Source organism: Melanotaenia boesemani, chromosome 8, assembly GCF_017639745.1.
Source record: "Melanotaenia boesemani isolate fMelBoe1 chromosome 8, fMelBoe1.pri, whole genome shotgun sequence".
In the NCBI taxonomy this organism is placed as follows: Eukaryota; Metazoa; Chordata; class Actinopteri; order Atheriniformes; family Melanotaeniidae; genus Melanotaenia; species Melanotaenia boesemani.
The window spans coordinates 34,290,029-34,316,603 of NC_055689.1; the positions used below are offsets into that span (position 1 = coordinate 34,290,029).

Sequence of the window (26,575 nt, forward strand, 5' to 3'; positions counted from 1 at the left end):
CGAGTCTCCCTAAATGGAAGGTCTGATCTGGTGCTTTCTAATGAACTGAACAGGTTTTTTTTTTTAATCGTTTTAATGTCTGTGATTTTAGTAAAGGGTTGTCTGTTTCTAGAAGTATTTTTTTGCAGCCAACACGTAGGTCAGAATATTGTTAAATTTGTGGACGACTCAGTTATCGTGTCCTTGGTGAGCATTGATGACCCTGATCACAGACCTGTAGAGAAGAAACTCACCGACTGGTGCAGGTCATCCTTCTTTAATATTAACATAAACAAAACTAAACAAATGTGCATCGACTTTCAGAAGAATCCAGCGAGCATCTCTCCGGTCAGGACTGAGAACCAAGCAGTAGAGCTGCTTAATACTTATAAATATGGGCACCCACCTGGATGACAGGCTGACCTTTGACCTTCACGTTCATGCTGTGTGCAGGAAGGCTCACCAGCACATGTTTTTTTATCAGAAGCTTCACAGTTGTAATGTTGACAGGACTTCAATGCAAATGTTTTTCTCTTTGTAACCCATGGACTGTAATGCTCAGCTTCCGGCAGAGCTCTTAATTTCGCGGACTGAGTTCTTTTTAGGAGCGGGCGCTTTGCGTCACTTCCTTTTGCTCCTCAGCTGGCTGCTTCCTCGTTGCTGCTCCTGCTGTGGCTCGGCGCCTTTGTTTGGACTCAGAACCCCATTGACAACGGGCGGTGGTGATACGTACTGTGTCCTACTGCGATCGGCAACTCCCCGGTTAGGTTTTTTGGTGGATTGGACATACTCCACGACAGTGAATTGGATGGCGAGCTACCCAACAGCCCACACATCAATGTGGTAGGACTCATAGAACCCATTTCGGTTTATGGATTAAGTTGGATTCTTGGTTTATCTATTTCCCTCACGTGGACTGTGGGGAAAAAAAAAAAAGAACTCTCAACCTCAAAACAGCTTGAGGAAACAGGATTCTCTGGACTTTTTTTTTTTTTGTTATTGTTTTGTTTGTTTGTTTGGTTTTTGTGGTTGTCGTTATTAATCATACCTGATTATATATAGCAAATATTAATATAATGAATACATATATAAATATATAAGACGGGTTTTACTGAATCCCTTTTAACTTTATCTTTTATCTGTTGGTACGGCTCCCTTTCCCTCAGAAACAAGATCAGATTGCAGGGATTGTAAGACTGTGTGGGAAAACTGCAGGGATCTTCCTGAATGACCTCTCAGCCCTGTATCATACTGGAGTCCTAAGCATGGCTCGATCCTTACGGCCTAAAAGCCACACCTTGGCTCATCAGGACGCAGGTACATGTCAGAAATGTTCGCTCTTGCTAACAAAAGTATTCCAAAGTCATTTATTTTTAATAAAAGATTCTCCATAATTTCCATCTATCCTGCTAAAAATAAACATTTACACTGGTCTCTTTGTATTGTTAGTTCATTAAGACCACTGAAGGTTTACGTACCTATTCTGTGTAACCTTATTTGAGGCTTCATGATGATATTCAACAATCTGGGCTGATGATCGGGTTCCTCCTCGTACTGGATGCTGGTGTTTTGAAACTCTGTGAACAGTTCTTCAGACTCAGACTTGCATTGAACCAGCATGTCAGTCTGATCCTTCAGAACAAGCTGCTCTCCCTCCTGACTGATGTGGACTTCCTCCTGGTCCTCTTTGATCTGTGGAGGTTCTGGTTCCTCCTGGTCCTCTTTGATCTGTGGAGGTTGTGGTTCCTCCTGGTCCTCTTTGATCTGTGGAGGTTCTGGTTCCTCCTGGTCCTCTTTGATCTGTGGAGGTTCTGGTTCCTCCTGGTCCAGACTGGAGCTCATGTCCTGTTTAAAGAGCTGCTGGTCAGCAAGAACTTCCTCCTCTTCACAGTCATGTTGGTGCTGGACGTCTGCAGAGAAAAATAACAACAGAAGGAGGTTATTAATGAATAGAATAGAATAAAACAGAATAGAATAGAATAGAAAAACTTTGTTGTCATTATACTGAGTACAATGAGATTAAAAAGCAGCTCCGTAAATGTGCACATGAAGTAACATTTCTTTTTTTTAGAGGTGTAAAGAAAGAACACAATATAAATAGCAGCTTTAAAAGCACTCAAGACTCTAAATGAATGGATGGTACGTGTGTGAGTAGGTGTTGTTACACCTAGTAGGTGTTGTTACACCTAGTAGGTGTTGTTACACCTAGTAGGTGTTATTACACCTAGTAGGTGTTATTACAACAGTCGGAGGTAGTATGGGGGTGTGTGCAGTAATTAGTGCAGTAGTGTGAATATATTTAACTAGAAAGTGATCAGTGCAGGAGCATCAGTACATGACATTAGTGCAGGTTTGAGCTCTGTACGGTAACAGCTTTGGGAAAGAAGCTGTCTCTGAGTCTGTCTGTTCTGGACCGTATGGACCTGTAGTGCCTGCCAGAGGACAACAGGACAAAGAGGTGAAAACTGGGGTGAGTGGAGTCCTTCATGATGTTTCTGGCTCTGCTGGAACAACAAGAGTTATGGATGTCATACATGGAGGGCAGACAATGATCTTCTGCTGTTTACCACCCTCTGCAGCCTCTTCCTGTCAGCCTCGGTGCAGCTGGAGCGCCACACCGTGACAGCATAGGTCAACAGGCTCTCAATGGTGGAGGTAAAGGTCACCAGCAGCTGTGTTCAGATGCTCCTTCCTGAGCTCCTTCAGGAGGTGTAGCCGCTGCTGGGCCTTCTTGACCAGCGCTGTGGTGATCTCAGACTGAGAAAGGTCTGCGGAGATGTGGGCGCTGAGGAACTTGAAGGACTGTACTGTCTATACGTTCGCCGTTGATGTACAGTGGTGCGGGATCGGTTCTGTTCCACCTAAAATCCAGGATGGTTTCCTTGGTTTTTGTGATGTTTAGTGCAAGGGTATTCACTAAGCACCACTCACCAAGTTTCCAGACCTCGTCTCTGTAGGCTGCCTCGCTCTCTCCTGTGATCAGCCCCACCACGGTCGAGTTGTCTGTAGATTTGACAATGATGTTCTCTGGATGAGCAGGACTGCAGTCAGATGTGTAGAGGGAGTAGAGTAGTGGGCTCAGCATCCCTGAGGGGAGCCAGTGCTGAGAGTGCAGGTGGAGGAGAGGTGGGAGCCAAGTTTGCTGCGCTGGGGCTGGTTGATCAAAAAGTCCTTTATCCAGGCTCAGGTGGGTGGTGGGAGCTCTAAGTAGGATAGTGTGAGGACCAGAATGTTTTATATCTTTTTGTGTAGCATTGAAGGTCAGCCCCAAAGCTGATAAGGCCAAGACGAGAGACAGAGCGGAGCCTTCTCTCCCTCAGTCCCTGAGAGGTGGACGCATGAATCTAAGACTGGTGCAGGCCGGATTCATAAATTAAACAAATGCAATGAATGGATGAATAATAAAAGGAAATAATTATAGGTGTGATTATTATGTGTGTATAAGCATAAACAGTATACTTTCTTCCACATCACTTCAGAGGTCCAAGACAATCTTAGTGATTGTCATTAAAACACAGTAGAAGAAACGTCCCTTTTCCATCAGACACAAGTAGTTTACTTCAAATGAAAAGATTTATTGGTAAGTGGTGGCAGCCATCATTGTAAGAAGGCTTCATCAGCAGAACTGACATTTAAACTTTGTCAAACAACTCAGATAACCCTCAGAGGTCTGAGACTATCTTGGTTGTTCAAACAGCTTTGATTTTGGCTTTATATACCACATAAAAAAGATTTACCACACAATGTTAGTATCTGTGTGTTTAGGTCAACTTCCCTTATATAATCTGATAATTATCAGGCCTGAATAAATATTTAGTATTTATGAGCCTCCTCAGTTTAAACGTTTTGTCACAGACATGTTGATGGGAGATGTCTCCTCCTGGCTGCGTTACTGCCGCCATGTTGGTCAGGCCATGCTCGTAAAAGAGATAACTGGATCTCAAGCATCTGCCTGGTAAAATATAGGCTAAATTAAAAAGAAATAAAAGGTATGATTAATTTCTAACTATCATAATTCTGGTTTTCCATGGTCTGTGAAAGAAAAACTAGGAGAGTTTCAGATCTTAACTTTCCAGTGAGACAACGGTGCTGCAGGTTAAATTAGCTGTTAAATAAGAGTCAGATCTCCGATTAATGGAGTCAACATATCTGACAAAACGTTCACCATCACTTCCCGAGAAGACAAATTCAAGTTACTTCTTTCTACTCCTGTATGTAAATACTGAAGGCTCTCCTTGGACAAAACAACAAAAAGCTGTTTTTCTTCTCCGTCATAAGTATGTAATTACAAGCATGTTGATCATGCTTTGGACAAACGGCATCACGGCCTTCTCGTCTCCATGTTATTGGACAGCTCTCCTGCCCTGGATGATGAGTGTGGTGAGGGTGCTGTGAAGGACGTGGCTACAGTCCAGTGTCTCGCCACCGCTATGGACCTGTGGTCAAGCCGCACCACAGAGCCGTATATAAATGTTGCGCTACATTTCACTGACACAGATTTCAACATAAAAAACGAAATTTTTTTCCCGGATCACACCGGACAGAACACAGCTGCTGGTCTGAGACAAACAATAGCTACAGGGACCTGGTGGAAAGAAACTAGTTTGTATTACCACAGACAAGCTTCAAATGTCACACTGACAGGGCAGAGACTTAATCAACGTGAGCTTATGACCCGCGCTTACTGGGAATTCCTCGTTCATGGGAAATAATTGCAATCCCCAATCCCTATCACGAGTGGGGTTCAACGGGTTACCCACGCCTCTCGGCGAAGGGTAGATGTAATGGAAAAATTACAATATACCCTTATAGTTTGTAGCCTAAACTTTGTATGTCTGTGTACTTAGATAAGAATGTAGTGAGCTTCTCCCTTCCCCCTTTTACTCCTTAACATTAGATAAGAATTTAGTGAGCTTCTCCCTTCCCCTTCCCCCTTTCACTCCTTACATTTCCCTACAATGTTATCAGCTATGTAGAAGAATTTACTACAATGACCTTCGACCTCGATGTTATCAGCTCATGTTCTGGCTCTATATTAACCAAAGCTTACATGTACCTGGCCAGACTCAAGCAGCCAAACCTTTGACTGTGTGATTCTCATTGCTGATCAGCTCTTAATAAAATACTTTGTTTGATTCTCACTTAGTGTGTGATCTTTGATAACTAAAATTCCACAACATAGACACACGCTGAAAAACAGAAGGAGCTTTCAAAATGAATCGAAAGGGATGTGTCTTGTTTGTGTGTCTTAGTAGAATAATTTAGTTGAGGTATGTTCCAGCCACACACCCCGGGAACCAGGGTGCTATCGGACCCCTCCCCACCTACCCCATATAACCCCATACTCACACCCTCCCCCGCGCCGCACCCACAATCACTCACCACCACACAGTCACGCCACACACAACCCACCCACCGTGCCCCGTGGGGGACACCCCAGGCGGACCAGCAGACAGCGAGCCCCAAGCACCCCCCCTTGACCCAACCCCCACAGAGCCAGCAGCCCACCAGCGCAGCTACCCCGGTACCCGGCCCCGGGGCAACCACCCCCACCGCCCGCCCCCAGCCACACACAGGGGGAGCAGGGGTGTGAGAGGTCCCCAATACCCTCTCCCTCCCCGCTCCTGACTGTTTATGTAGTGTGTGTTGTGTGCAATTAAAATTGAGGGGCAGTGACTGCAATGAGCTCGCCATGCCCCGCATGCCATGCCCCCCAGGTGTTGTTTGTGTGTTGTGTTTTGAAGAAACAACCTTAACATAAGTTTGTTTCTTACCTGCTGTGTGGAGGTTTCTTTGTGGTTTCCGGCTGATGTCCAGCAGTCTGCGCTGGCGATCGATCTCTTCTTCGTACTGGACGATGGTTTTTTCAAACTCTGTGAATATTTCTTCAGCAGCAGCAGTTAGTCGCTCGCTGATAAACTCTCTCAGATGCTGAACTGAAGACATTGTTGCTGAAACTCTGAAATATTCAGCTGAGAGACGAAAACACAACCGTCTTCCCGCTAACAGCGTGGCTCGGCAAGCAGCTAGCCTATTGGCTGTGACTGTTTCCTGTTCTTCTTCTTCTGCGGTTTATTGGCGGTTGGCTAACAACATGTAGATGCGTATTACCGCCACCAACTGGTAAGGCGTGTGGGGAAAGGACAGACAGGCCTGTTTCCTGTGATCATTGGGAGAGCAACAACACATTGATCTATATAAATCTGCAACTAGTACCCTAAACAAGTTGGAACTTTGTGTAGAATGTACCTATTTAAAAATATCACAAAATGATGTTGAAACTGAGACATTTTATTATTTCATGAAAAATATTAGTTTGTTTTTAATTTAATGGCAGCAACACCTCTAAAAATAAAGTTGGAGCAGTGAACAACAGGCTGAAAAAGTAACATGACTGGATATAAAGGAGCAGTTCAGAGAGGCAGAGCCTTTCAGGTGTAAATATGAAGAGGTGGGTATTAATACCTAAAGTTACAGCGTTGCTGCTTTTGTTTTGGTTGATTGTGCGTGTGGATGCGTCTGTTTGTGTGACGTTACGTCAGTGTTACGTCTGGAGAAATGACAGCACACAACACAGACAGCAGATCGGACAGAGAGAAGATCATGAAAAAAGAAACCCATAAAAAATAAAGGATTGTTTCAAGTCTTAGATCACGAGTCCAAGTCTAATCAAATCAAATTTATTTATAGAGCACATTTGAAAACAACTGCAGGTTTTTAGAGAAACTCGTTTCAGACAGGTAGGACCTGATCCAGTCTAGAACAGCGCCTTTGGTGCCTTTGATGTTATGCTCGAGCCGTCTGCTCGATCACGTGTCGAGCATGTGACACGATTCACCATGCCAAAAGTCATGTGACAGACCAAACAAGGCCTCGTTACGTCATCAGCGCGTATCGAGCAGCAAGCGGGATCTTTGAAGGGGCCGGGCTTGTCAATCTCTCAGATTCCAAACGCTGAGGAGATCGCAGGTTTTTGAGAGGAGATTCTGTAGTGATTGTGCGACATTGCATTTTGAAAACAAATTTAGGAAAAGCATCACATCAGCATGAGCGTATTTTGAATCACATTTAGCTTTTAGAGATTTGGGGAAAAGACGCCGTTGCCAGAGTAACTGCTTAAGGAGCTCGGAGTATGAGAGAAGGATGGAGCAGGCGGTGCCTTCAACATCACAGGTAAGCTTAATTCCCCTTTCTTTATATAGATGTTTTTTAAATAGACTTTAAAGTTAATCATAAACTTCAACCAGAAGCATCAGAGGAAACGTCTCAGTCTACAGCTGCAGAGGAAAAACCACCACCTGCAGGACCTTAGACACCAAGCTGGTTTCTGATCACCATCAGCAGAGAATTTAATGATTTTAAACTTGGTTAATTACAATTTTGTTCTTGTGTTTCTTTCAGGTGCAACCTCTCCAAAGCTGGAGAGATAGTGTGCCAGAAGAGGAGCAGACTCAGCCTAACAGAAAATACGTTTTTAAATAAAAATCTATGACACATCACAAAGTTTCCAAAGTTTTTTTTCTCATAATACATTTCAAGATTCAAAGTGTCTTTGTCATTTGCACAGTAAGGAAACAAGTTTCCCTGAACAATGAAAATCTTACTTTGCCGTCCAACCTGAATGCCATAAAACATTATAAAATAAAAATGAACGGTTTGAAAAAAAAAAAAAAAACTAGATAGAAGATAAACAAAAAAACTGAGTAAATAATCTATGTACATAAATGTGCAGTGTGCTATAAACTGTTGTGCCACATTTAACAACGATCAGCTATGCAAAAGAAAACAACTCATGACGTAGATGATAACATGCATTTGCATTATCTATTATAAATAATAAGACACGTAAAACAGTAAACAATTTTATTACAACTTTTATTACAACACAGTCACTATCTCCGTTGCACAAACACCCTTCCCTCATGCCTTCCCACTGAGTAACTACTATCATTACAGATTGGTTTACTTAAGTTACACCACAATTCTGTTACCTAAACAAATGTTACCTAATACCCCTGCTTGTTATTTATATGAACAACAGAAAATAAATATTCACTCGGATGGTAGATTACATATCGTTTATTGAACACGTATTCAAAGCTGAGATAGGGATGACAGATGTGAGGTGTCAAAGCTGTCCTTCTGATACATCAGACTCCCACAGCCAGCAGATGGAGCTCTTTGGTTTGGTCAAATGATTCAGAACACTAAGCCATTTTCAAGCATTTGGTTCAAAGTTGGCTCGATGATTCATGAGGCCTCGGTTTCACCATCCCTACAAGCAGCTAGCCGAGTGGCTGCCACTGTTTCCTGTTCTTCTTCTTCTGCAGTTTTTTTGGCAGTTGGCTAACAACGTATAGATGTACGTTGCCGCCACCAACTGGTAAAGAACTGGGATAAGAACAGATAGGCCTGTTTCCTAGATAGGATAAGATCTTTTATTGATCCCACGATGGAGAAATTTCAGTTGCAGCAGCTCAAACATAAAGTAAAAGAGACATTAAACAATAGACAAAATAAAAAATAATGACACAAAAAACAGTATGTACAATAAATACTAAATTATAATAATGATAACAGAAAAAGAACAACAGTATTTATATACACAGCCCCACTCAGCCCCAATTACACAGGTGAATATGGATATATAGAAGATATGAATTAACCGTATAAGTAAATGAGGGGAATGAAAAAAGACCATAAAGTGCATAGCTAGGACACCAGTAAACATCAGTGCAATAATGAAAACAACAGTCCTACTGAGATATAAAAATGTTTGTTGCGATAACAGAATTACACTGCAGCATTAAAAACATACGTGTTGGACTCCTAGGGCCAGTGGAAGGTCATGTATCTGTTGCTACTTTCAGTCGAGGATGTGGAAGATGTCTTCTTAATTGGATTCTTGATAACAGGGTTTCTGCTGTTGGAGCGGGCGGTTACCTGGTGTATCGCAAAATTCAAGTGCTGTTGGCAGCCACTGGCAAGCTGCCGGACTTTTGTAATGGTGTGTGGCGTGCTTTGAACACCCAGTCTATAGAGTTGCATGAGCAAAATTGTAAACTGGATGCCATTTCTGCCCAAATGGTAGGCTTGGTACAATCCCAGAGCTTCTCCGTATGGTGTATAACAACTTGTATAAGTTGTTTGCTCGGCTTGGTTGAAACTGACCCCAGATTCGGCTGATGGAAGTTGCCAGTGAGACCACGGAGAGACTTAAGGCAGACAAAACAAGCTCTAGCCTGACCCAAAACAACTGCTGTTATCCTAAACTGGCTACCTGGACTGGCCTTGGATGGATGGTTATCAAGTTCCCCTGGAATGTTATGACCAAAAAAGTTTTAGCTTTCCACCTGTGGTCAGCGAGGGCTGCAGGACCGTTTAGCTTAAGACACAAGATATATCACTGTTATCCATTAGACGCTGAGTTGAAGTGAAGCTTCCCATCATCTGGTGGCGGTAATGTGTCAGTTATACGTTCAACAATTCCACTAAGCAGAAGAAGACACTTAGCTAGCTGCTAGGTAGCTTGTGGCTAAAGTTATGAAGTATGTAAGAAGAAGTTTAGGCAAGGCAGGTTATTTGTATAGCACATTTCATTTACAGGACAATTCAAAGTGCTTTACATAAAACATTAAAAGTAGGGCTGTCAAATGATCAAAATTTTTAATCAGATTAATCACAGCTTTCAAATTAATCATAATTAATCACCATTGGCAAGTTTTTAAATGCCTGAAATTTGCCCGTTTTTACTGTATTGTGTCAATAGAAAGAGCCAATGCTACAAATATTTACTCTTAACTTTTTAAAAATTGTATTTTTATTGCTCAATTCTGCAAATAAAAAACATTATCAAACATGGCTGATTTAACTAACAGTGCGTATATGTAGCAGTTTCAGAGGGAACAAAGATAGATGTCAGCTGATAGATCTAAAAATGAAATATTAATACAATTAACATAATTAAAAAAATAATAATAATAAAATAAAATCAACCTAAATTTTGAGACTGAGGTAGTATTACAAAGTAATGTACAAGGGGAGTACAACATTGGTTCGAGTTTTTGAATCACTGGGAGAGTTACTCATGGCATCCAATAAAATCTGGGCTGTGAATCCACTGACAAACTTCAGGGATTTCAGATGCATGTTAAATTAATTTCTGAAGCGAACAAAGTTGGGGGAACATTTCTGCATTTTGTTCTTGTATATTACAAAACTTAGCTACACATAAAATAATATTAATATAGAGTTTGTCATCTTTGTTTTTTAAGATCAAGCCAAATGTTATGTCATCTTTTGAAAATGAAGTTAAAAGAGATGAGAATTTATTTTTTGAACCACTCGTTTACAAATGACCAGAGTCTTTGGACTACATCACAGGAGAAGAACATGTGACCAATGTCCTCAATGTTGTTTTCACAAAATGAGCGGACGTTGTCCTCAATGTTAAAGCATAATCAGAGTAATTCCTTTGAGGGATAGATACTGTTCATGCTATTGAAGTGTGTTTCTTTTGCTTTAGGGGGTACAGGGAATTTTAACTACATAGATCTAAATTTAGTAACTGTGCTTTTGCCAAATGTATATAATATTTTTATTTTGTTTCCCAGGAAATAATCTTTCATAGAGATTTTTTTCTGATAAAGGAGGTGTTGCATTTTTTGTCCAGGAGAGGAATTCTTTGAATTGATAATGGGGCCAGTTGTGGTTGAATAATTTGGTACATCCTTATTTTTTTAGTTAAAAACAAAAATTCTCGAGGAAGTGCATGGGGGGTTAAAGCAGTGTCTTATGCAAAACTGTTCATAATTTAATAAATTTCCAGCAGTATCCATTAGATCAGTTACCAACCATATGTTCCTCTCCAACCAATCCCTGTGAAAAAAGGATTTGTAGCGATACAGTATATATCTGTTGTTCCAGATTACAGTGGAGTGGGGAGAAAAATTCTGTACATAAAACATTTTCCAATATATTAGGATTTGTTTATGGAACTCTGACAATGCTATAGGGAGCTTATTAATATCAAAATCCATAATGAGCAAAAACTTTAAGCCATCAACCCTGTGAAATAAGTAATTAGAGATACAATACCAGAAGGAGTTGCTGTGTTTAATCCAAGATGTTTGCCAATTTGTCTTGAGGGTTCCTTTAAGAAAATCAAAATCAATAACTTTCAGACCACCATCATGTATTTTAACCATATTGGTCTTTTTTCATATAATAGGGTCTTTTTCTCCAAATAAAGTTCAGATTAGTTTGGTTAATAGATTTTATTATTTTATTAGGGATAGCATTAGTATAAGTCAGGTAAATCCATCGTGACAAACTTTCCATTTTTGTCAGATAAATCCGGGCTAGAATAAAGAGATCGCTTTGGAGCCACAGATTTAATTTAGTGTTACATTCATTAGGTTTTTTACCCACATTTATTGATTGGCTCAGGTGTTGATCTTTGGTGAGATGAATACCCAGGTATTTGATTTCTGACTTGACTGGGATGTGGCTAATTTCCTGTAATGGTTTGTCGTGAGCAGAAAAGACTTTCCATTTTTTTAGATTTAAAGTTAACCCTGAGGCTTGGAGTGTCGCCATTAGGATGAATAACACAGCTGCTAGTATTCTCATAAAGTCCACCAACCAGGTTTCTGAATCTACTGCCAAAACCAAAATGTTCAAGTACTGATAAAAGAAACTGATGTTCCACTGAGTCGTATGCTTTCTAAAAGTCTAAGAACAATATAAAGCCATTGTCTTTGATTATATATCTGTACTCAGTTATGTCCATTTCCAACCTTATGTTGTGAACTGATCTGCCCTTTAAGAATCCAGATTGTGTTTCTGCAATGATGTTTGAGATCCCTGGCAAAGATGTAAGTTAGTAATTTGTAGTCTGAATTCCCCAGACTGATAGGTCTTCTGTTTTCTATAAGTCTGCCGTCTTTGTTAGGTTTTGGGATGGAGACTATGACCCCACGTTTCATTGTGGTTGGGAGTACACAAGTCTCAAAAACTTGGTAAAGTAGTTCTCTGATATCCTCCCAGAAACGTCTCTAGAAGTCTCCTGTGAGACCGTCTGAACTGGGGGCGTTATTAAGAGATTCTGCCAATTACTACATCAAGCTCTGTGATTGTTAGTTGATCGTTGAATGTCTGTTTGATGTTATCATCTATTTTGGGAATATATTGTGCCATTTCATTTAAAAAAAAAAGTATCACAGTACACTCTTAAAAATTTAGACCTATAAAGCTGGCTATAGAATCTGAAGATTTCAGAGGATATTATTTTTTCACCCGAGATTTCCATATCATCCACCAGGATAGATTTGACACTGTTCTTTTCTTACCTTCTCTTTTCAAGGTGTTGTAGAAAAATTACCAAGAGTCTGGAATGAATAAAAGTATAAAAAGTTTATTACAGGAGAAGTATTGAATAAAGAATTACTTGCAAGTAATGAGAGCGGTCATCCCGACTCGCGTGAAGTCGGGAGAGACTCTGGCTTGCTGCGTCATTAGCATCACTTTTATTCAACCCAGTTCGAGCTGAAGGTCAGTCTCTCAAACTGATAATAGGAGAAGGGAGACTAGAAGGCGCCTTTCTCTTATTGTCTTGCCCCAATCAGGCTGTTATTTTCTAAATAACTGTTTATCTTGCAGCTGCCTATCAGTCTCATCTTTCCCCCACGTCACGAATCTGAAAGAGTGGTCAGCCTGACCTCACATACAATGACCCAACAGGAGAATAATGACTTCAATGTTCTATATCAGAAAAGCACACATCATGAAATGTAATTGAGAATAATAAATTAATAAATGCAGTTTATGAGTAAAAGAATGATTACTTGTGATTATTGTATGAGTAAATATGATTGATTACCATATGCATTAAAATTACTTCCACAATTATTGCAAAGATATGGGGAGTTTTCTCCCCTTCTTCTATCCATTTTACTCCGGATCTGCCCTATGCTCCTTGAGCTTTCAGAATATAAATTTCATCTAATCGAGATTGGAGGCTCAGTATCTTTTGCCTTCCGTCTTCAGTCAGGTCACAGTTAGTGCAGCGTGAATTCATCCATCCATCTTCTGCTGCTTATCCGGAATCAGGTAGTGGGGGCAGCTGCATAAGTAGGAAAACCCAGACTTCCCTCTCCCCGGCCACATTCACCAGCTCATCCGGAGGGATCCCGAGGCGTTCCCAGGCCAGCCGCGAGATGTAGTCTGTCCAGCGTGTCCTGGGTCTTCCCTGAAGCATCTTTCCGGTAGGACGTGCCCGGAACACCTCACAAGGGAGGCGTCTAGGAGGCATCCTAACCAGATGGCCGAGCCACCTCATCTGGCTGCTCTCGATGTGGAGGAGCAGCGACTCTACTGAGCCCCTCCTGGATCACTGATCTTCTCACCCTATCTCTAAGGGAGAGCCCGGCCACCCCGCGGAGAAAACTCATTTCGGCCGCTTGTATTCACGCTCTAGTCCTTTCGGTCACTACCCACAGTTTGTGGCCATAGGTGAGAGTCGGAACGTAGATCGACTGGTAAATCGAGAGCCTTGCCTTTTGGCTCAGCTCCCTCTTCACCACGACAGACCGATGCACATGCACTGATCCGCCTGTCGACGTCCTGCTCCATCCTTCCCTCACTCGTGACAATACCCCGTGATACGTGAACTCCTCCACTTGGGTCAAGACCTCATTGCCGACCCGGAGAAGGCACTCCACCCTTTTCCGGCTTAGGACCATGGTCTCGGATTTGGAGGTGCTGATTCCCATTCCAGCTGCTTCACACTCGGCTGAGAATCGCTCCAGTGAGAGCTGAAGATCATGGCCTGATGAAGCCAACAGAACCACATCCGCAAAGAGCAGAGACCCAATCCTGAGGCCACCAAACTGGATCCCCTCAAATTCTGTCCATAAAATTTATGAACAGAATCTCTAAGGGAGAGCCCGGCCACCCTGCGGAGAAAACTCATTTCGGCCGCTTTTATTCACGATCTTGTTCTTTCTGTCATTTCCCACAGCTCGTGACCATAGGTGAGGGTAGGAACATAGATCGACCGGTAAATCGAGAGCTTTGCCTTTTGGCTCAGCTCCCTCTTCACCACAACAGACCGATGCAGAGTTCATATCATTACAGATGCCGCACCGATCCGCCTGTCGATCTTCTGTTCCATCCTTCCCTAACTCGTGAACAAGACCCCAAGATACGCGAACTTCCTGCCTGGGGCAGGACCTCATTGCCGACTCGAAGAAGGCACTCCACCCTTTTCCGGCTGAGGACGATGGGCTCCGTCCCCGATGTCCACGCGATGCTGCAGAGGTGTGTCAGTCAAGACAGCCTTACAGCGTCCAGAGCCTTAAGGAACTCTGGGCTGACCTCATCCACTCCCTGGGCCCTGCCACTGAGGAGCTTTTTAACCACCTCAGTGACCTCAGCCCCAGAGATCCCATCCCGCTCCCATTTACAATGACTCCCACTCTCATTTTTTAAAATTGAGTATTTAGGCAATGTATTAAATTTGATGAAAAGTTTTGACCCTTCTTTTTTAGACTAGCTGCTTAAGTGTTTCTAGCTTTTTTTGTTTAAAGCTCAATTACAATAAATAAAACAAAAGAAAAAAGAAAAAAGGGAATAACAATAAGACAGTACATGGTTCACAGCATGTCTACCAAAGTTGAATAAACCTAAACAGAACATATAAAGTTGTATTTCACTCATTTCTAAATGTCATTAACTAAACACGTTTTACAAGCGGCATACACTGTGTTGATACTCTCGTGAAGTTTATTAATATGTCCGCCATTTCTAACCACTTCTGCCAACCAAATAGACACGTCATTACTTCTAACTTTGCGTTGTAAATCATGTTTTACCAAATCGGTTTCTCTGCGGGTGTTTGCTAACTCCATTTATTTTCTTATTTAGATTCCGATGGGGAAGCAGCGGCTGGAAAGCAGTGTTGGCTTCTGGGTAGTGTAGTTCTTTTTTATACTTGGTTACAGTGTAGGCTTATTGAGCAAAAACTACAAAATGGCGGTGCATGTTTTCTTTTTCTTTTTGTTTTGGTTTTTTTGGTTTCTGCTCCTGTTAATTTTTCATCCTGTACCGTCCCAGTCAAGTGATTAATGGTAAAACTGACTCCTATCCAGTGGGAATCCCGTGACCCATGGGATTCCTGAAAAAATGTCAGCCTCTAGTGTATATATCTATGGCCGTGGACACAGAGAGCAGCTATGCTATGTCGTCATGGAAACCAGATAAATAACATCAGACTACTACTTGACAGACTACTGTTTGATAAAAGGACAAAGTGGAAACCTGTTTTTCAGGAAAGGTGACTTTAAATGACCATATCAGATTTATTTTAAACTACGTGCGTGGTGACATTATTTCCTGTTGTTGAAGGGCGGCCGTTAGCATTAGCTGCTAATATGAGTGCCGTCTTTGTTTTAGTTGCTAATGTAAACAGTAATATGCTGCAAAAGCCTTTACAGTTGAATGTAATCCACACTGGTAAATTAAAATATCTGAACTTGACATTATCTCAGCAAGAGAAGTGAATTTTGGATGGAAGCAACAAAGGAAACCAGCTATGTTTACGTATGCTAAGATCTCACAGTACCGGAAAAGAGGACATTAAAAGAACAAAAAAACCCGATCTGACAGTTTCAAGTTAGCAATTTGACAGAAACTTTTGCCACAATTTTAATAAAAATATCTGTTTCAATATCTTACATTTTCAAATCATTGCATTCTCTTTGTTTACATTTTACAAAATGACCCAACTTTACTGGCTAATGAGATGTAAATTGATCAATGTGTTACTCTCCCAAGAATCACCCTCTCTTGTTTTAGATGTTTTCTGTCTTAGTTTGATTTCTACAGCATTTCTTACATCTCTGTCTCTTAACATGGGACCTGTGCAGCTTTACATGGTCCGTAAAGTTGCACAGCTGTAGGTAAACATTTACCCAATATACTCTTTCCATCTTCATGAAATGAATGTGTTGCTCTCAGCCCTGCCACACATGCAGCCCTCCTTAAACATGACACAGAAATCCCATAATCCTCAGAACCGATCCCTTCTTGTTTATGTAACTTTACCACATGCAGAATTAAAGCTTCTCACCTGTGTGGGTTCTCATGTGAGAAGTAAATTTAGCTCTCTGTGTATAACATTTTCCACATACATCACAAGCGTACAGCTTCTCACCTGTGTGGGTTCTCATGTGGGAAATTAAACTTTTACTGTCCCTGAAACATTTCCCACATATTTTACAGGGATATGGCTTCTCACCCGTGTGGGTTCTCATATGAATAGTTAATTGTGCTCTCTGCCTGTAACATTTTCCACATTCATTACAAACATATGGCTTCTCACCCGTGTGAGTTCTCATGTGAACAGTCAAAGTATAACTTTTACTGAAACATTTCCCACATGTTTTACAAGAAAATGGCTTCTCACCTGTGTGGGTTCTCATGTGAACAGTTAATTTTGCTCTCTGCCTGAAACATTTCCCACATATATTACAAGCGTATGGCTTCTCACCTGTGTGGGCACTCATGTGAGCATTGAAAGTTGATCTGTACCTAAAACATTTTCCACACTCATTACAAGAAAAGGGTTTTTCACCAGTGCTCCCAGAGTGATGTTTCCTCACTGGTGACTTTTTCTTTAAGGATTTTCCACAAATGGCACTTTTCAGAGACTTTTTATCTTTGTAATTTTTACCGTAATTTCCTAAACTGGAAGAGTTTCCTTTGTTGTTAGTGTGGCTTCTGTTTGTGCTGTCCATCTCCTGCTCTGTATTTGTAACAGACGCTGAGAAAACATCCCTGTTTGCTTCCTGAACATGACGCTCTGCCAGAAGAGAGTTGTTAAAGAAGAGCTGGTTACTGTTTGGTTCTGGTTCCATGTGATCACCGTCCTCATTATTAGGAGTCACTATAAAAGTTTCAGTCTCCTGCTTCAGAACAAGCTGATCTCCCTCCTGATTGGTGGATTGCTGCTCCTGTTCCTCTTTCGTCTGTGGAGGCTCTGGTTCATCCTGGTCCATACCACAGTTCCTCTCCTGGTTACAGAGCTGCTGGTTGGTGAGATCCTCTTCCTCCTCCTTACAGAGATGATGGTGTGAGACATCTAAAAGGACAAAGGGACACAATGAATACCATACAATTTGAAATCTGTCTCCTTATGAACAGAACAGTGGTAAAGGAGATTACAGCTGTGATCCAGCTGCAGTTGGAGGCAGGCATGCTGAACTGTGAGAGTTTGTCCTGAAGCAGTGCTGGCATGAACTTGTGTGCAAGGTTGAGCGGTTCCGGCTAGATATGGTTGGACTCACTTCGATGCATGTCTTGGACTCGGGAACCGCTGTCCTCGAGAAGGGATGGACTCTCTTCCATTCTGTAGTTGCTCCTGGTGAAAGGTGGCAAGCAGGTGTGGGCATGGTCATTGCCCCCCATCTTGGCGCCTGTATGTTGGGGTTTACCCCAGTGGACGAGAGGGCAGCCTCCCTCCGCCCTCAGATTCAGAGTAACCCCCCTTTTGGGAGTCCTTGGAAGAGGTGTTGGAGAGCACTCCTTCCAGGGACTCCCTCGTTCTGCTGGGGGACATCACTGCCGACATGGGCAATGACAGTGAGACCTGGAGGGGCGTGTTTGGGAGGAACAGCCCCCGCCCCCCCCCATCTGAATCCAAGTGGTGTTTTGTTGTCCTTCACAACACCCTCACGACACTGATCATACAGGGCAGGGAGAGTTTCTTAAATCCCGGGTTGTTCAGTGTGTTAAATGAGCACTGTTTGTTTCCAGTGTGGGCTGGACTCTGCCAAGGCTGCCCTTTGTCACAGATTCTGTTCATAACTTTTATCAACAGAATTTCTAGGCGCAGCTGAGGTGTTGAGGGGATCCGGTTTGGTGGCCTTAGGATTGGGTTTCTGCTCTTTGCAGATGGCGTGGTTCTGTTGGTTTTATCGGGGTGTGATCTTCAGCTCTTGCAGGAGTGATTCGCAGTCTAGTGTAAAGCGGCTGGGATTAGAATGCGCACCTCCAAATCCTAGAACATGGTCCTCAGCCGGAAAAGGGTGGCGTGCTTTCTCTGCGTCGGGAATGAGGTCCTGCCCGAAGTGGAGTTCATGTATCTCGGGGTCTTGTTCATGAGTGAGGGAAGGATGGAACGGGAGATTGACAGGCGAACCAATGTAGACTCTGCATCGGTCTGTTATGGTGAAGAAGGAGCCGAGCCAAAAGGCAAAGCTCTCAATTTATTGGTCAATCTACGTTCCTATCCTCACCTATGGTCATGAGCTGTGGGTAGTGACCAAAGAACGAGATCACGAATACAAGTGGCCGAAATGAGTTTTCTCCGCAGGGTGGCCGGGCTCTCCCTTAAGGCGGATTTATGCTCACATGGCGTTTGCGTGAGGTCAGTTACGGCGTAGCTGATGCTGGTGAGTTTGCTCCTGCACTCTTGCGTAGGAGATGCGCGTCGTTTTGGTGTCGTGTTGCATTTTTTCCTCCTAACCTGAAGGTGGCAGCAGGGGTGGTATCGACTGGTAAACTCACCAGGAGTTATTTTGAAGTTTCACTTCAGTTCGGTAGGTACTTTGTTTTAAAACAATGGCGTCTAGCATGGTTTAATGTCTTTATTAGCTTGTGGAAAAAAAACAAAGAAATAATTCAATCAGGCTCTCATCAAATTATTATTATTGTTGTTGTTTTTAAAAACGGTGGTTACTACACAAATTCAGCGAAAAGATCCAGATATCCGACAATACATGATCCCAAACTGACCAATTAAAAGAGAGTACCTCTACGCAACCGTCTGCGTAGCAGGGGTGCACGTCAGGTCTGGAAGAGGTGCGCGTCGAACCTCTGTGGAGCTACGTGGTGACACAGACACCGTGCGAGCATTTAGAGTTAGGGTGAGAAGCTCGGTGATCCGGAAGGGACTCAGAGTATTGTTCCTCCACATTGAGAGGAGCCAGAGCCTGGATGCCTCCCTGGTGAGGTGTTCCCAGCACGCCCCACCCGGAGGAGGCCCTGGGGAAGACCCAGGACACGCTGGACGGACTACATCAATTGGCTGGCCTGGGAAAGCCTCAGGATCCCCCCAGACGAACTGGTGAATGTGGCTGGGGAATGGGAAGTCTGGGTTTCCCTGGATCACCAGCTGCCCCCGCGACCCAACCCCAGATAAGTCGCAGAAAATGGATGGATGGATGGATGGATAATCTTGACTATGTTGAAATTTGCCAACCGTCTCCATGGCAATAATTTCTGTCATAAAACCAGCAGATGTGACGACTGCAGTTAAACAGCCAACATTAAAGAAACTCTGATAAAACTGATGATCTGCATCCTTTTATCACTGAAGTGTGAGTGTTTGTGCAGCAGTGATAAAAGTCCTACAGCAGCATCTAGGGATGCACGATATATCGGCATTAATATCGGTATCGGCCGAGGTACTCGAAAAGCAGTATGCAATATCTGCAAAGTCAAAGTAATGCGAGGAGGATGCCGTGTGAACTCGTTCAGCACCACAAATTTGATATGTCATCTGAAAAACTGCCATCCAGAACTTCACAAACAATGGTGGGAAGCTAACGCCCCTAATGTTTGCCTTATTTTCACTTTGTACAGAATTTGATAATCTTAAACCTTTTAAAACAAAATATATATATCGACATCGGTAAATATCTGTTATCAGCCATAACAATAATATTAATATCGGAATCGGCCAAAATTTTCATATTGGTGCATCCCTAGCAGCATCACCCAAAGTAAACACCTTTTGAAAAAATAGATTAGCTGCTTGTTTACAAGCTTTTCTTAACTTTTTTACATTATATGATCACTTTAGTTGTAATAATCAGTTCAATATTTCATCAAATCAAGACCTAAAAAAAAGGATGTCATTTGTGCCCCCCTTTTCCTGGTTAGTGCCCCAGTCTGGCCCCCCATCAGAACTTTTCTAAACATTTACACTGGTCTCTTTGTATTGTTAGTTCATTAAGACCACTGAAGGTTTACGTACCTATTCTGTGTAACCTTATTTGAGGTTTCATGATGATATTCAACAATCTGGGCTGATGATCGGGTTCCTCCTCGTACTGGATGCTGGTGTTTTGAAACTCTGTGAACAGTTCTTCAGACTCAGACTTGCATTGAACCAGCATGTCAGTCTCATCCTTCAGAACAAGCTGCTCTCCCGCCTGACTGATGTGGACTTCCTCCTGGTCCTCTTTGATCTGTGGAGGTTCTGGTTCCTCCTGGTCCAGACTGGAGCTCATGTCCTGTTTAAAGAGCTGCTGGTCAGCAAGAACTTGCTCCTCTTCACAGTCATGTTGGTGCTGGACGTCTGCAGAGACAAATAACAGAACAAGGTTATTAATGTAGTTACGTAAAAACAAAGTTCACATATTCAAGCAGAATTCAAAGTGTGAAATTGGTCTGAACTTCTCGTCTCCTCAAGAACGAACCTTCTATAATAATTCTCTAGAGCAGAGGGTTTCACACTTATTATTAGTGAAACACTGATCAGGGCTCCAGACTGCGACCAAATGGTCGCATTTTGTGACTAAAATAAGAGACAGTGCGGGTGAATTTTTCATCTACTCGCGCATTGGTGAACACGTTTGTCATTTTTTTCCCCTGCAGTAGTTATAAATTTATTTAGATGCTAACAAACTTCTGCTCCCCTCTTCAGCCCAGTAGTTCACAGTAATGCGCAAATTAGCTGCTGGTTTGCCGACTCAAACTAGCTTTCATAAGAGAAAAGGAGACAAACACCAACGAAGAAGAAGACAGCTTGAGTGGGGACGAACAACCACTGTGATTAGCTTATATGTGGAAAGAGGCGGGTCTTGGGGGAATTAATTACTCCTCATTGTTGACAACTTAGCGACTTTGTTGCTATATTTAGCGAGTTTTCAGACCCCTCTGGCATCTTTTTTTCAAATAGACGACTAGCGACAAATCTAGCGACTTTTTGTGGTATTATTGGAGACTTTTGGAGACTGAGGTGAATGAATGTAGTTAATTCTTCCCAATGAGGAGCGGGTGCTACGCAGATCCCTCCCCCGTCCAAAAGCACTCAGACGAGGCCTGGTCCTCACACAGCATCAGCAGCTGTATTCAGAGCAGACGACGTTTACCTCTGTTTCACGACCACGCTGAAAATGAAACTAACAAAGCTGCTGCTGGAGGATCCTGCGCTGGTTTACCGTCACAGTAATGTCTGTTAATGAAGAGTGTGGACAAAAATATTTAAAAAGTTAAATAATTGTGACATGTTCCAGACTCCTGATTAAAAAAACAAAATACACTTAAAAAACTGAACTAAAATAAAGAAAATATTGACAGAATTATTTTATTTATTTATACTGTTCTAAACATTTTTAGGTTGTCTTTTTATCAATTTTTGTCTTTCCCACTACATCCCTCTTTATGGCAGCATCCATTACAACTACATGTACTAGGCTGATTATGTTAATTAGCGACTTATTACCAGCTGATATTTATTTTCGTCTAATTGATGTTTGCATACGTGTGTCGGGAGGACGACTGGGGTTTGTCCATGCAGCCATATTTGGACATGTGACAGCGATGCAGCACTACATTGTGGGATGTAACTGAAGCTAGAAGCAATGTCAGCTGTGTGGTAATTTTTCATGGTGTAAAAAGAAGATACTCGAAAAGCAGTATGCAGTATTTGTAAAGTCGAAGTGAAGCAAGGGAGATGCCGTGTCAAATCATTCAACACCACAAAATTTATATGCCATCTGAAAAACTACCATCCAGAAGCTCACAGACAATGTTCCTAATGTATGCATCATTTTTTCTTTGTACAGAATTTAATGATCTTAAACCTTTTTAAACAAATTTATATTTATATATATATATATACACATACATACATACATACATATACACACACATATCAAAAGCCCGGCCACCAAGCACTCTGTGCCCCACCTCCAGGCCTGGCTCCAGAGGGGGGCCCCGGTGACCCACGTCCGGGCAAGGGAAACCTGGATCCATGGTTTGTCATCATCATAGGGGTGTTTTGAGTCACGCTTCGTCTGGTCCCTCCCCTAGACACCTGTTTGCCATGGGTGACCCTACCCGGGGCATGAGCACCCGACAACACAGCTACTAGGATCGTCAGGACACGCAAACTCAGCGAGGAGGGCCTAAATCTAAAGATAAAATTAATCAGTACAACTGATCGCTGTTTAAAACTTTATGAACAGGTTTTTCTACCTGTGCTTTATCCTACTTCTAATTTGCATTAGCAAGAAGTACAAAACAAGACATATTTAATTAATTCATTATTCATTTATACAATTAACTTATAGTTTGACCTTTTTTTAAGGTTATATAATTTCCCAGTTATTTTATGCTTGTTTTTGAAAATTCTTCTGTTGTAAAGTTAAACATATATTAAAGGATAAAATATTATGAAACAGTAAAATGTTGTGCCTGTAATTCATATTTTTGTTGGTGTAAGTGTTAAGGAACCAAAAATGAAGTTGATTTTTTAATCATATGTTTTTTTTAATTAATCGGTTATCGAAATTCTTTTCTGCCAAATATCAGAATCGGCTTCAAAAATATCCATATCGATCGGGCCCTAATATACATATATATATATAAATGAAGCACTGAGGTATTCAGAATATTTCTACAAACATCTGTGAAGGTATAGATCGCTCTCAGGAGCTCAGTGAATTCCAGCGTGGTACCGTGATACGATGTCACCCGCACAACAAGTCCAGTCATGAAATGTCCTCATTCCTAAATATTCCACAGTCAGCGTTCAGTGGTAGCATAACAAAGTGGAAGCGATTGGGAACGACAGCAACTCAGCCAAGAAGTGGTAGGCCCCATAAAATGACTGAGCGGGGTCGGCGGATGCTAAGGTGCAGAGTGCGCAAAGGTCTGCAACTTTCTGCAGAGTCGATTGCTACAGACCTCCACGCTTCATGTGGCCTTTAGATCAGGTCAGGAACAGAGCCAAGAGATCTTCATAAACTGGGTTTCTACAGCCGAGCAGCTGCATCCAAGCCAGACATCACCAGAAGCGATGCAAAGCGATGGATGCAGTGGTGTAGAGAACGCCGCCACTGGACTCTGGATCAGTGGAGACGTGTTCTCTGGAGGGATGAATCACACTTCATCATCTGGTTATCTGATGGAAGAGTCGGTGTAGGGCGGTTGCCAGGGGAACGGTACTTGTCTGATTGCATTGTGCCAAGTGTAAAGTTTGGTGGAGGGAGGATGATGGTTGGGGGTGTTTTTCAGGAGCTGGGCTTGGCTCCTTAGTTCCAGTGAAAGAAACTCTGAAAGCTTCAGCATTCCAAGAGATTTTGGACAATTCTATGCTCCCAACATTGTAGGAACAGTTTGGGAATGTTTATTTCCTGATCCATCATGACTGTACACCAGTGCACAAAGCAGGTCCGTAAAGACCTGGATGAGGAGGTTGGTGTGGATGAACTTGACTGGCCTGCACAGAGTCCTGATCTCAACCCAATAGAACACCTTTGGGATGAATTAGAGAGAAGGCTGAGAGCCAGACCTTCTCTTCCAACATCAGTGTCTGACCTCACAAATTGCTTCTGGAGGAACGGTCAAACATTCCTATAAACACTCCTAAAGCTTGTGGAAAGTCTTCCCAGAGGAGCTGAAGCTGTTACAGCTGCAGATGGTGGACCAACATCATATTGGACTGATTTAATTATGAATGGGACATTTATTACGTTTATACAAGATTTAAGGCAGGTGATATATATACACACACACACACACATATATATACAGAATATATATTAGTGCACAGTAGCCTGGTCAAAAATCTGGTTACTGCCAAAAACATTCTGCTACTACTAAATGCAGCCCTTGTATACAGTACATAATACAATATGTAGTAGCAGAAAGTAGAAATAGAGGCAGAAACATCTTACATATGGATGTAAAGTTCTTTCAAAGAAACAAAGTTACTACTGATGCCGTTTTAAAAATACTAATATTATTATAATAATATTATCTCAGAGAAGCTGATTTTGGGCATGTAGGCGCTTTGACACAATGGGAACGAATCCACAAAAAACACTTTATGTTCTATATTTATGGAGATTCTGACAGTTTTTTAAGCTTTACATTTACAATATTCATCATCAGGTGTTCAGAAACGAAGTTTTGCTACTACTGCTGCTATTTCAACCCTCCACGTCTGAGCTGTTCTCTGCAAGAAAACTTTCATTTGGAGATGCATTCATTTGCTTTATTTGCTCTATATGTTAGTAAAATGTTGAACTAATCTCTAGTTTGAAGAGGTATGATTTATACTTGATATTTTTTGGGACTGCGAAATGTGATATCGTCTTTTATCTTACATATGTTGTATATGCTGTTATGTCATTTGTTATTTAAAAAAAACTTTAACATAAGTTTGTTTCTTACCTGCTGTGTGGAGGTTTCTTTGTGGCTTCCGGCTGATGTCCAGCAGTTTGCGCTGGCGATCGATCTCTTCTTCGTACTGAACGATGGTTTTTTCAAACTCTGTGAATATTTCTTCAGCTGCAGCAGTTAGTCGCTCGCTGATAAACTCTCTCAGATGCTGAACTGAAGACATTGTTGCTGAAACTCTGAAATATTCCGCTGAGACACGACAACACAACCGTCTTCCCGCTAACAGTGTAGCTCGGAAAGCAGCTAGCCTATTGGCTGCGACTGTTTCCTGTTCTTCTTCTTCTGCGGTTTATTGGCGGTTGGCTAACAACATATAGATGCGTATTACCGCCACCAACTGGCAAGGCGTGTGGGGAAAGGATAGACAGGCCTGTTTCCTGTGATCATTGGGAGAGCAACAACACATTGATCTATATAAATCTGCAACTAGTACCCTAAACAAGTTGGAACTTTGTGTAGATAAAAAGAGGATGTACCTATTTGAAAATATCATAAAATGATGTTGAAAATTAAACATTTTATTATTTCATGAAAAATATTAGTTTGTTTTTAATTTAATGGCAGCAACACCTCTAAAAATAAAGTTGGAGCAGTGAACAACAGGCTGAAAAAGTAACATGACTGGGTATAAAGGAGCAGTTCAGAGAGGCAGAGCCTTTCAGGTGTAAATATGAAGAGGTGGGTATTAATACCTAAAAGTTACAGCGTTGCAGCTATTGTTTTGATTGATTGTGCGTGTGGATGCGTCTGTTTGTGTGACGTTACGTCAGTGTTACGTCTGGAGAAATGACAGCACACAACACAGACAGCAGATCGGACGGAGAGAAGATCATGAAAAAAAGAAACCCATAAAAAATAAAGGACTGTTTCAAGTCTTAGATCACGAGTCCAAGTCTAATCAAATCAAATTTATTTATAGAGCACATTTGAAAACAACTGCAGGCTTTTAGAGAAACTCATTTCAGACAGGTAGGCCCTGATCCAGTCTAGAACAGCGCCTTTGGTGCCACAGTGCTCCAGACACAAAAACAGGATGTCATGTTTTTATTTTTGCTTTTGTTACCGTTTTATTTTGCTACGCTGAAAGGCTTAACAGAAGCCTGTCCCTATGTTTACCTCTTCATAACTGTAACGGTTAAACAAGCATATGCACTGAATGAAAAGTTCTATTATTTGATCAGCTGTTAGGTTATAACACAGTTTCTTCCTGAAATCCGCCTTGTAATCCTGCCCTCTGTTGGGATCAGGATAATCTAATCCAGGATTGGATTAAGTGATACAAGTGGATTTCGGAATCCGGATTTCCGTTTTGAACAACCCATTTTCAAGATCTGATCCTATCTGATAACCTAAATCCAATCGGATTACGTTTGAACAACCGGCCCTATAGTATGTGGCTTCTCATGTGGTCATTTAAGCAGTTTTCAATTAAACTTTTCCCACATATTTTACAAGAATACGGCTTCTCACCTGTGTGCGTTCGAATGTGGGAAGTCAGTTTACTATTTCTACTGAAACCTTTCCCACATATTTTACAAGAAAATGGCTTCTCACCTGTGTGCGTTCGAATGTGAACAGTCAAAGAACCACTTTCCTTGAAATCTTTCCCACATATTTTACAAGAAAATGGCCTCTCACCTGTGTGCGTTCGAATGTGAACAGTCAAAGCACCACTTTCCTTGAAACCTTTCCCACATATTTTACAAGAAAATGGCCTCTCACCTGTATGCGTTCGAATGTGAACAGTCAAAGAACCACTTTCCTTGAAATCTTTCCCACATATTTTACAAGAAAATGGCCTCTCACCTGTGTGCGTTCGAATGTGAACAGTCAAAGCACCACTTTCCTTGAAACCTTTCCCACATATTTTACAAGAAAATGGCCTCTCACCTGTGTGTGTTCGATTGTGAACAGTCAAAGAACCACTTTCCTTGAAATCTTTCCCACATATTTTACAAGAAAATGGCCTCTCACCTGTATGCGTTCGAATGTGAACAGTCAAAGAACTACTTTCCTTGAAATCTTTCCCACATATTTTACAAGAAAATGGCCTCTCACCTGTGTGCGTTCGAATGTGGTAGGTCAAATTACAACTTCTAGTAAAACTTTTCCCACATGT

General features: G+C 41.9%; 5 protein-coding genes across 16 annotated transcripts in view; 1 reads left to right on the forward strand and 4 right to left on the reverse strand.

The window, feature by feature from the left end:
- Positions 1 to 26,575, reverse strand: part of LOC121645114 (zinc finger protein OZF-like) — a 352,747-nt gene that overhangs the window by 259,125 nt on the left and 67,047 nt on the right. The gene's annotated exons all lie outside the window — the stretch shown is intronic.
- The window catches only part of LOC121645098 (zinc finger protein 420-like), a 1,096,702-nt gene that overhangs the window by 163,685 nt on the left and 906,442 nt on the right, over positions 1 to 26,575 (forward strand). The window lies entirely within an intron of this gene.
- Positions 1 to 26,575, reverse strand: part of LOC121645092 (zinc finger protein OZF-like) — a 121,808-nt gene that overhangs the window by 48,804 nt on the left and 46,429 nt on the right. For 6 of the 12 annotated variants that reach the window (XM_041993436.1, XM_041993431.1, XM_041993433.1 and 3 more), the window contains 2 exons: positions 20,018 to 20,252; positions 1,729 to 1,889 (listed from right to left, as the gene is read on the reverse strand). In XM_041993436.1, coding sequence (XP_041849370.1) covers positions 1,729 to 1,889; positions 20,018 to 20,252 — 396 coding nt within the window. Of the gene's footprint in view, positions 1 to 1,457; positions 1,890 to 5,753; positions 5,982 to 20,017; positions 20,342 to 24,447; positions 24,777 to 26,575 lie in introns of those variants that run through there. The other 6 variants (XM_041993447.1, XM_041993439.1, XM_041993434.1 and 3 more) reach the window with 5 other exon arrangements.
- Positions 1 to 26,575, reverse strand: part of LOC121644284 (zinc finger protein 260-like) — a 75,895-nt gene that overhangs the window by 7,240 nt on the left and 42,080 nt on the right. The gene's annotated exons all lie outside the window — the stretch shown is intronic.
- The window catches only part of LOC121645116 (gastrula zinc finger protein XlCGF57.1-like), a 30,976-nt gene continuing 20,194 nt past the window's right edge, over positions 15,794 to 26,575 (reverse strand). Inside the window, exon 3 of the mRNA XM_041993508.1 lies at positions 15,794 to 16,460. Coding sequence (XP_041849442.1) covers positions 16,095 to 16,460 — 366 coding nt within the window. The 3' untranslated portion in view covers positions 15,794 to 16,094. The remainder of the gene's footprint in view (positions 16,461 to 26,575) is intronic.